Raw genomic sequence first — 11,304 nt, 5'->3', positions numbered from 1 at the left:
ATCGGCATCAAGCTCAAGGTGAGCGACGGAAACATGTTCGCGGACATGCGCATCAACAAGAGAAGCCTCTTGCCCGGCCGCAAGCTCGTCCTGCCACCGCTGTTACTGGGCAATGTATCCGTCACCTGCCTCGTCAACATGGCGGCTTTGGAGGTATGCACAGGCATATCTTTTGTCGACAACAATACTGTGGTTTGCTCCTACGTCGGTATCCTCGCCATGCTCATGCACCGGGAGGACGACGTGCACCAGCTGCGAGCTATGCATCTCGTACAAGGAGAACTCACCGACCGGGAGACGCTCGACTTGTTCACCAGCCTTGGCAAGCTCCTGCCCTCGGGCGAACGCTATGTGAGTATCCTGGAAAGCATTGAGGAGTACAAGCTCGGCAATTGGCTTTGGATCGCGGTGTACAGGTTCTTTCACCTATACTTTACCAAGATCGCGACGTTTTTTGCTGCGATAAGTAGCATTGCTGGTGTGTTCAAGGCGTTCGAGCTCATTGTTGTCAAGAAGCACCAGTAGAGGAAGGTAACCAAGAAGCTAGCCCTTCTTCCATCGCGCTTGATTATCATGGACGCATGGTGTGTCCGTCTTTCTGCATGTTTGGGTTTGCTGTCCTGTCCTACGACTACTGCACGGCAGACGAATGTGTGTTTACCGAGCTTCCCTTAATTTTCTTGAGAGTGTGTGTTTACCTTCCTTGTAGTAAGTGGTTCTCTACGTGTGTGTCAGTGTGTGTTTATCTTCCTCGGATGTTGATCTTTCTGCATGTGTGTTGTTTGTTTCTGTTGAAAATTAAATAAAAAGTCGTTATGCTGTGGCAGCGACGCAAATTCCCCCTGTGTCTGTCTGTGTGTTCATCACACAGAAAACCCTGTGTCCGTTTGTGTCAACCTGTCAGTCCTTGTGTTGTGAACAACACACTCAGCGATCCCATCGATTGCAGTACAGTAATGTTTCGTTTAGATCAACCATGAAATCATATCTTTGCATTAATATATATTTATGTATTTGATTATATCTCCCCTGTCTTCGGGATAGACTTAATTAGGCGCATGAAACTATTGCAGTCAATACAAGTGTGGAGATTTACAACATTCTACTCTATACTCTTTAGGTTACTATATATACTGATGGATTTCCACTGAGAATATCCAGCCAAACCAAACACGTTGGCTTTCCGACAGGAAGCTTTTGGCTAATTAGGTAAGGGAAGTGTTTGTGGCCGGGGCGCCGGCGGAACGCTCAGGCCGGTCGCGCTCCGTGCGTTGGATCTCTTAATCCAAGGACACCGTTTGCGCCACGTGTTATCAGACCCTTTTTTTTAAACGTGCACGGGTTATCCCTTCCCGTGTTTTTGCTGCAACCGCACGGGGGGTCATTTTGGTGCGAGGAGGCAGGGCGACCGGCGGGCGGCTGGCTTGTTGGCGCCTGGAGATCAGGAGCGGCGGCGGCGGCCCAAGGCGGATCTCGATTGTCCGGCGATCTATGGCGCCCCCGGATGGTAACTCTCCCCTCGTCCTCCCCCTATCGTTGTGTTGTCTCCCCCTCCCCCATTGGCTTTAGGGTTAGGGCGGGTTAGGGTGCGGGGCGAGCCGTTTGTGTTCCCGCGGGCCGCCGCCGGCGCCGGCGCGGACGGGGATGGGGTGGTGTTCCCGCGGGTCGAGGGAGCGGGCGGGGTGGTGCTCCCGCAGGGTTGTGGGAGGGGGCGGGGGTGGTTGATTTTTAGGCTTCTGGTGGCTAGGGATTTGGGATGGGATTAGGATTTTTTTTGTTCCACGAACTACGGGATTTGTTGTTCTCGCACATATGTTAGGTTGTGACAACGGCCGCCGCCGCTGGAGGGGTCGGGGTAGGGGCTTCCCGTGCATGACTGCATAGAGCAGAATTCAGCTCTCCTGCCCATTCACCCCAACTTATTTTTCTCTTGGTTCACAGTCCATGTGTCCTGCATACTCGATTGGCCTACTCGATCGAACGACTATGATAGTTCATATAAGTAACAAATATGATGTAGCTACGGAATCCCTAATGCCAGTTTTTTGAAACATATATGGTGCCCCGACCCATTCCCTGTTCTATGTATGTTTTTGGTGACATGAGGATGCCACTACTGCTATTTTTTCAATGTTTGAGCTAACTGATGCACCAGTTTTTGAAACATATACAGTTGAACAAGGCTGTGTTTTATTTCATTGGTTTTAGTGAGGTGATTTTTTTGATTTTTTTGTATATGAATACTTGAAACATATATGTAACATTTTTAGATGCAAAATGTTGTGGCCTGTGATAAGTTCAGAATGCAACATTGTTGTCGTTAGTAGCTTTTTTCAGTGGTGTTAGTAGCGTTTTGAAGTGGTGTTAGTAGCTTAAATTAAGCACTGTCCAACTCCAACTGATGATGTATATTTTTTATGTGTGCTTATACATTTTTCCTTTTTGTAGATGTTGCAGGCACCTCTGGTGAGAATGAGGGGAGTAAGAAGGCTAAGAAGAAATACAATCTATGTGGCTTTAAGTCAAGGTTTAACTCAAAAAGGCTGGCTGAGATTGGGAAGCAAGTATCGCCGGAAAAACAGAGAATCATAAGGGAGGGACCGTTTGGAGACTTGTTGGACATCCGGTCTTTCAAGGTGCCCCATGAGCTCATTGAGTTTGTTGCGATGAACACGAATCACATACTCTCTGAGTTCAAACACAAGAACAAATCTATCACCTTCAGCAAGCTTATGGTGAAAAGGATTTTCAACGTGCCATCCGGTGATAGACCCGTGAAGCTTCTAAAGAAGAGTGATGAACATGATCTTCGCAGCATCTACAAGGAGGGGAACAGGGCTCCAATCGCCCATGTTGTCAAGTTGCTCACTAGTTGCAGTGAGGAGGACGTGGTTATGATAAATAGGACTTGGGCACTCCTTGCGTTGGCAACAGTTTTGTGCCCAGGCACGGGCAATATGGTGAATCTCGAGTATCTTGCTTCCCTGGAAGATATGTCTTTGGTGCATGAATTCGCTTGGGATGAGCACTTGTTGGCACGAGCGATGGAAGAGGTTGGAGTCTTTCAAGAGAAGAAAAGGATGCAAGCAAACACAGAAAAAGAGTTTCAGATCGCTTCATGCCTTCCCATGTTAGCGGTATGCAACGCAACATTATGAAATACCTCCATCTTTTTTCTTTGTTGCATGAAACCTTCTATACATTTTCTATAGCTCGCATTTATGTTTTTTGTTGGCTAATGTCCTTTTCCATTCCATGCAGATCATATACATGGATCATGTTGTTATCCCGGCCGGCCTCCCAAATGAGCATGCTATTGATTATTCCGTGCCGAGGATACGTTTTGTTTGTCAAAAGGATTTTGAGTGGTTGGATAAAGTTGACAAGAACAAGCTCACTCTTGTCCAACCTTTCTACGGGAAACACACCCAAGTAATTTTGCTACATCCCGCCTATGTATTTTCCTTTGCCAATGGAGTATTAACACCCCCCCCCCCTGTTTTTTGCTCACTGAATTTGCATGTAGCAATCTTTTCTTTTCCAATTAGGTTATGGCAGCGTTCTTATTTCTGCCACTCATGTTTTGTTTTCCTAGATCCGGAGTTTGTGCAACACCCCCTATGCAGCACAACTTGTGGGACAGGAAGTTGGTGCTGAAGCAGCCAGTGGGCAGGGAGTTGGTGCTGATGCACCTAGTGGCCAAGGAACTAGTGTCCAAGGAAGCCAAATTCAAGGTGCTGAAATTCAAGCAAAGGACTCTCAATCAAACGAGGCTCAACAAAATGTTGATGCTGAACCACACCTATCATCATCGCTCAACGATTGGCTGCAGCAATCATTCCCTAGCATGCAAGATCTAAGGGTACTTTTTCCCCATGTACACTATCTTTTTCTTTGTATTCATTTCCTGTTTGCCTTTGGCTTCGCATTATTTACTATACCCAGTTGCAAGTGTTTTTTTGCTGCATCCCTCATTCTGATGTGCTACAACCATGTTCTGTTTTTGCTTCATATGTGGTTTAAGTTCATACCTACTAGGCTTTTTTTGTTGCATTCATATGTCTAGTGTGCTACAACTACATTCTGTTTTTGCTTCAAACATATAATAATTTTGCTACATCCCTATCAATAATTTGCTACCTAGAGGTATAGATCATTTGTGTTTTATGTTTCATCCATGACAGTAAATTGCTACAATCACACTGTTTATTTGATACATAGTGACACAGCAGCACACCTACTTGTTTCTCGCTTCATCCATACCTCTAATGTGCTACACCCACATTTGTGTTTTTTTTACATCCATACTTCTTAAAATTTGGATATACTTGTCACTAAAAATGTTGGACACTTGCCTTGTTGTAGGTACCAACTCAGTTTCAAATGTTGTACGACAAGCACAAGGGTATTTTTGCAGCGGAGGTGGATGATGTAGTAGGCAAATTTGGACAGTGTTTAAAGGGATTGCAGTGCAACCGGATGGCCGCTCTCCTTCGTGATGTTGGAGACGCCACCACATCTATCAATGAGCCCAACTTTTCCTTTGAAGCACCTATCATGGACGAATATCGCGGGGAAGAGAATGATGCTAAAGCTGCAAATGCCGGCATTGGTGCTCAAGCTCAAGCTGAAGGTACAACACCTAGCATCAACAAGGATGAAGTCACCGGATTGAACCTACAAGTTGCAACAGAGGCTGCGGAAACTCGTGAGCAACAAAGAGTGAGTTTCGAGATGGAAGGCAATGTCTCACCTCACAGCCCCCACTCTTCTATGATGCACCCAGGAGTGCGACAGCCGGCATTTGGGACGACGAGCCATCATGTGAGTTGTTCCCAAAGGCCTCCGAAGACTATGAGATGATGCATTCCACGGATGAGCCTACAATCAAGAATAGCACAGTCAGCCCCATCTATGCAAACATCCCCGTGTTTCCTGTTTCAGACAATGATGACAGCCCAAGTATGCTTCCTTCCTCTTGCATCATTTCTTTTTGTTTTTCTCCATATCAGTTTTTCACATTTTTGCTACAGCTCCTAAATGGTCGCTACAGAAGAGCATTTTGCTGATGCAAGCAGTGGCCCTAGCACACATTACAAGAACACTAGGAAGAAGAGGATGGCAAAGTTCCAGCCATAAAAAATACCAAGGCAAAGAAGCAAAAGGTCGATAAGGCTGCAGAAATGTATGAGAAGTTTGTAAAGCATGGGAAACCATTGAGGAAATCACAACCCAATGAACAAGTGTGAGCTACCTAAGCCCTATCTATTTTTTGCTTTCTATTTTTTATTTTTTCTGCTCGAAACAAATGATTCATTCGGTTGCATCTATGGTAACAGGACACCTTTCATCAAGCTAGGTGGATTTTTCATTGGATACAAGAAATTCCTTGTATGCTTCAAGCCTCGCGGGGATATGAATGATGAGGTTATGTCCCTATGTATCGAGATGAACAACCTCGCATCCCGTTCAGCAAAAGAAAGGGATTTGAAGAAATACATTTTCTCAGTCCACGCGGGGGTAAGTTTTTGTAAAAACAAGCAATGCTTCATTCCTTTCTTTCTTTCACATTTTCGTTGCAACACACACTAACCATTTTCTTGTATCTTTCAAGTAGATCCTACTAAAACAAGACCCATCAACCTTTCAACCACCAAAACTCGTGGCTGAGCTTGAAAGGGCTATGAAAATGTTCAAGGTTCAAAAGTTTGACCTCGTAAGTTTCACGAAGCTTTCTTTTGTTCCACACCACAAAATACTTCCAAATATGATCCAATGATGCGACGCGGCTGTAGCATTTTTTACATGTTCTGAGTACCTTTTTGCCTTTCTTTTGTTTTTTCAGCTCTTTTTCACAATTGTGCATGATCTCCATTGGATAGTTGTTTGCGCAAACTTGCTTCACAAGCAGTGGAATGTATTTGACTCAATCCATTCAAAAGGAAAACAATCTCCTTTGAAGAAGCAAGCCAATAACCTGGTAGGCTCATGCTCTCTATTTTTTTCTGTTTTACCCTTCTGATTCATCTTCTATTTTTTTGAAACTTTTTGTGTGTGTTTTCGGTGCTAGATCACAAACTTTGCAACCCTCGCACAAGAGTGCAGCGAATTCAATGTCAATGTTGGATCCTTCGCCCGTGTTGACCTAGAGGATTACCCAAAGCAAGATACCCTGTGAGTTTTCTTTTTGAATTTTGCTTCAATCATGTGTTCCATTTCAACATTTTGTTTTTTCAACTACTCATGGGAAGTATGATGGAGAACTTTTTTTATCTCACAGATGTGATTGTGGCTTTTTTGGGCTCAAATATGTGGAGAACTATGATGGGAAGTCAATGAGAGAGTTCAAGCAGGTACACATTTTTAATTTTTTGTCTTGTCATTTTGTTACAATCTACTTTCTTTGTTTTCAATACTCATGCAACAGAAGAATACCATGTGTTGTTTTTGCTTCATATGTGGTTTAAGTTCGTACCTACTAGGCTTTTTTGCTACATCCATATGTCTAGTGTGCTACAACTACATTCTGCTTTTGCTTCATCCATATCATAATTTTGCTACATCCATATCAATTTTTTGCGGTGGATGGATGTGAACTTTTTGCATTCACCACTCATGCAACACAAGAATAACTATTATCATACTTGCTTACTTTTTGTATTCATTTTTTACAGGAAGACATGGCGCGATACCGCATCGATGTGGCATACAACCTTTTCAGTCACCCAATGAACAATGCCCCAAAGGAGCGGGCGTTCAAGGATGAGTTGGCGGCTTGATTTTCTGGAAGGTTCAAGACGAACAAGCTTGTTTCTTTGTTAGGTCTAGATCATGTCCGAGGTGGTAGCGTTCTGATAGGATTAGAGTAGTGCGCGTTCGTATGTAAACTGTTGATACCTCCAGTAAACATATGTGTCCTTTTGGTATGTAAACCGATGATAACTTGATATTTGGATGATGCACTTATGTTTTTAATGGATGCGTTCTTCTGTTTGCCAACATGATCATGCATTGACAATTGTTTTTTGTTTCGCTGGTTCTGAAATATGAAGATATTTCAAACTTCATCCATCGAAGTTTCAAGGAATCTCTGTGCATTTTTTCCCTCAAAACATATTTTCTGAAAAATAATATGTGAATGCTACTTTTTGTCACACACTTAAATTGCTGGAAGCTCACAGGAAATAGCTACAACCTTTTGTTGGATTTGTTGCAGGACCAAAATATACATTTTTACCTGCAAATTAGCTACATCCCTACAATTTTTTTGCTAGAAGCATAATGTAAATAAACTTCATTTCCCAGCTTTTGCTGTACAACTAAATCAACACTTTAAATCATTCAAGGCTTTTTCCTTTTCAAACTAGTTATTTTGCTTCAACCATGTTTTAAAAAGCTTCAACCATGTTTGCAAAAAGCTTCAACCATTTTTCCTAAAAGTTGCAACCATATTTTGAAAATGTTTCAACCATATTTTGAAAAAGTTTCAACCATGTTTTTCAAAAGCTTCAACAATGTTTCCTAAAAGCTGCAACCTTGTTTACAGAAGCTTTAACCATTTTTAAAAAGCTGCATCCATGGTTTTCAGACATCTTCTAACCATGTTTTCTTAAAGCTTCAAACATGTTTTCTAAAAGCTTCAGCCATTTTTTCAAAAAGATTCAACCATGTTTTTCAAAAGCTTTCAACCATGCTTTTTCAAAAGCTTAAAACATGTTCTTTTTATACATGGATCAAGCTGTGGTTATGTAGAAAGCAACATTCTGCTTTTTTCAAACCACGCATGTAGTAATATGTTGCAATCCCACAAAACAAACATTCACAGCTAGTCAACACAACTTTTTATCATAAGTCATGGGGGGCAATTCATCATTTTTTTCCCTCACGAAAATATCCTAAGTGTAACGATTGTTTCGACACCCGGAGCTTTCGCGCTCGCACTCGCAGCAAGAAAATCTGCAGGGAGTTGGCAATCCTTCAGGTTGTGATCTTCATCTTCACAATATTTGCATGGAGTCTTCTTTTCCCTTGGCTTTGGAGCTTTCTTCGTTTTCGCTGCGTCTTTCTTTGCTTTCTTCTTCATTTCATCTTCTCGAATCTCAATTAGTGGCTTCCTGCGCTTCTCTTTCTCCTTTGGCCTCCCTTTCTTTGCTGACTTTGGTGGGTTCCGCAGTCCTACGGGGGGTGGATCCCGCTGACCTGTACTTGGACCCCCTGAGACTTGTAAGTTTTCTGTATGACCTTGGGCCTCTTCGTCTCCTGCAACCCCATCAGTTGCTCTAGCTTTTATTGCAGCAACCCCAACACTGCCCTGATCAATTAGCCCAGAGACAAAACTATAAGCTTCATCATTGAAGCATGCATCAGAAGCGAGTTTCCCAAACTTCCGGCATAGAGAGTTAAACTTTAGGGTGTTTGTCGTGGGGACGCCAAAATGCATAGCTCTATGCCCATCGCCCGGTTCAGGCGCAAGGTCGGTTGCTCTCTTAGACCATCTTGGTAGCATGTAAGTCGCAGGTATCGTTTGCACGTTCGGGTGCACCATGACACGGATGATATGTGGGCAGATCAGCCCACACATCTCAAACATGTTGCAGGTGCACATGTATGTCTGATCTTTAGGGGCAACACGCATCGTGTACACTTTAGAGTTGACGCCATAATTTGCAACAAGGCGAAACCAGATGACATCCCCTTGCAGCTGATATTGCAGACCATAGCCTGTTGATTTAGCCAATAGTTTTTGAAACTTGGAAAATACCTCTCTGGTATAGAAATCTGCAGCTTGCTTTCAATGTTGTAACTGCAAACAAAAAAGCTTCCAACATCAATAAGAATTGCTACATATGTTTCAAAGAAATACTGCAACCACACTGTACTGGAAAACTAAAAAAATGCTACATGACTTTGGACTTACTTGCCCCAGAGTGGCGGTCTCGTCGCTTCATTGATGAAGCCAGCATTGTCTTCACGATTAAGCATTAGCTCCTGGCAAAGTTCAAACTGCTGCACAAATGTCCAAACCGAGTCTCCATGATGATTTAAAGTCTTGAAGTAGGAATTCAGGCCCTCGGACCGCCCGGTTGTTCCTGTGAATGGGAAGAACTTATTCTTAAAGTACACAGGAGCCCACATCTCCCTGCTGGCCCACATGTTCTTGAGGTGTTTCTTATCAGCCACACCAAATAACTCAACCATCTGCTTCCACAGTTCTTAAAACTCCTCAGCGGTATCTGAATCATTGATGCAACCATAGAATGCTTCAGCAAAAGGCTTATCCTTGCCCAACATCTTCCCTAGTTTCGTCCTTGCAACCCGGAAGACGTGCCACTTGCAACATCTGTGTGTTGAATCTGGAAATACCATTGAGATGGCTGTAGCCATTGCCTGGTCTTGATCAGTCATAATGTTCAACGGATACTCATTATTAATTGCCAACATCCATTGCTTGAAGACCCACTTGAAAGTTTCGATGGTCTCATCAGGCAACAAAGCACACCCCAAGCAAACAGTGTGCGTGTGGTTGTTAATGCCAACAATCGGAGCAAAGGGCAAGTTGTAGCGATTTGTGCAGAATGTGGTGTCGAAAAACACACAATCTTTGTACTTTGGATACAAGGCCCTTGTTCTCCCATCAACCCAGAAAAGCGCCCTAACAGCTCCATCTTCTTCTAGCTTCGAGAAAAAGAAGTTGGGATTCTCCACTTGTCTTCTCTCAAAGTACTCGATTGTCAGCTCGAAATCACGCTCTGACAGGCCCCGTCGCAGCTTTGCTCTTGCATTTGTCACATCAGTCTTCACGTATGGCAAACTCCTTGGATCGCAACACCGTGCATCTCCAAGCAAGCCCATCATATTAGCCATTGATATGTTGCGATAGTGCAGTGAAGTGAAGTACTGCATGTCTGCATCCGGGATCTTTCTGTGAGAGCGGCAAAATCTCCGACGCCCCTTTGCAAAATCAGCTGGTGTGTGTGATCGGCCTCAAAAACTGTCACAACCCAGCTACCGTCTTTGAGGTTAACACCCATACGAGCCTTGCAATCATACCACTCCAACCGGTTTCTTTTCCTCTTGTCGCTCACATCCATATAGATGCCAGCTTGTTTGCTTGGAGATTTTTTGTTACTAGAATAGCTCATATCAACATCTTCACACTGATTTGTTGCAGCCCTGACAGAAATGCTACCACCAACATTTTTCGAAGGATTTTTCCGTGAGTGTACGCACTCAAAAACTCTATAGATTAGAATGCGCTTCTGCTCCGAGCTATTTTTCCTACTATGCTTTGATGTCACAATGCGAGTTCCAAAGCCCATCTTCGAGGCATAGTCATTGTAAACACGCTGAGCTTCTTCAACATTGTCAAAAACCATTCCAAGAAAAGGGACAACTGGCTGTGATGATATATCTTCATCTGGTTCGTCAACAAGTGTTGCAGCATTTCTATTGGCATTGTCACTAGCCACACGGGCATTGCCATGATTTGGAGCTACACCATCCGTGTTCAGCTGCAACGAATCGTCACTATCATTTCCCGGAGTATCATTCAGATCAATTCCATCATCTTCTTCTTCGTGCGCAACATTTTGCATATCATCATCAAGGAAAATTGATGGCTCCACAGCAACATTCTGCAACAAAATCAGCACCCAAGTCATTTTTTTGCTGCGTGAAAAAACACGCAAAAAGCGCGAACAAAAAAGTGGACGCAGCATGTCAATCACAATTCCAAAACAATTCCTGCATGCAGCATTTTAGGATGTAGCATGCAACATCCAGCAAGACGCATGTAGCAAGTGCAACACATACTTGTAACATTTTACTAGCAGACAGCAGGAAGATGCTTGCATTAATTGACACCATCTCAGAAACATTACACAAAAATCAAACACAAGTATGTTGAGAACATCTCTTTTTAATCTCACGCTCATCAATTGAAATCAAAGGTTGCAACATTTTTTTGTGAACAAAAGGATCTAGGATTTGCAATTGGAATTCGTACCAGATCAATTTCATCCCGGCCATGCCGTGCTGCATCTTGGAAGACCACATCAGGGTTGTAGTACCGTTGCAGCACCAGTACACAACCACCAGGGCCTTGCCGCCTCAGGGGACTCTGGCCATGAACGACAGCGGAGCTCGAGCCCAAATCCATGGCGGCAAGGAGGTCATGACGTATGTAAGACATGATTGAAGCAATCCCAAGGCGGCTTGATAGGTGGGGGAGCCCCTCCTCGACGTGATTCGGCCGCGGGGAACGAATAACAGGCGGATCTAGCCACCGCCGCCGCGGATCGGGGA

The 11,304-nt window shown here is 43.7% G+C and overlaps 1 protein-coding gene across 1 annotated transcript; it reads left to right on the top strand.

Moving 5' to 3' along the window:
* The first annotated feature begins 1,491 nt into the window (after window positions 1-1,491).
* Window positions 1,492-6,732, top strand: LOC123161187 (uncharacterized). Its single transcript, XM_044579039.1, has 10 exons — window positions 1,492-1,507; window positions 1,570-1,698; window positions 2,449-2,564; window positions 2,694-3,137; window positions 3,262-3,432; window positions 3,549-3,695; window positions 5,618-5,716; window positions 5,846-5,980; window positions 6,071-6,174; window positions 6,675-6,732. The coding sequence occupies exons 1-10, from the start codon at window positions 1,492-1,494 to the stop codon at window positions 6,730-6,732; spliced, it is 1,419 nt and encodes a 472-aa protein (XP_044434974.1).
* The last annotated feature ends 4,572 nt before the right edge of the window (window positions 6,733-11,304 follow it).

Source organism: Triticum aestivum, chromosome 1D, assembly GCF_018294505.1.
Source record: "Triticum aestivum cultivar Chinese Spring chromosome 1D, IWGSC CS RefSeq v2.1, whole genome shotgun sequence".
Taxonomy (NCBI): domain Eukaryota; kingdom Viridiplantae; phylum Streptophyta; class Magnoliopsida; order Poales; family Poaceae; genus Triticum; species Triticum aestivum.
Note: the sequence above shows the minus strand (reverse complement) of the source record. Positions and strands in the feature narration are given on the sequence as shown.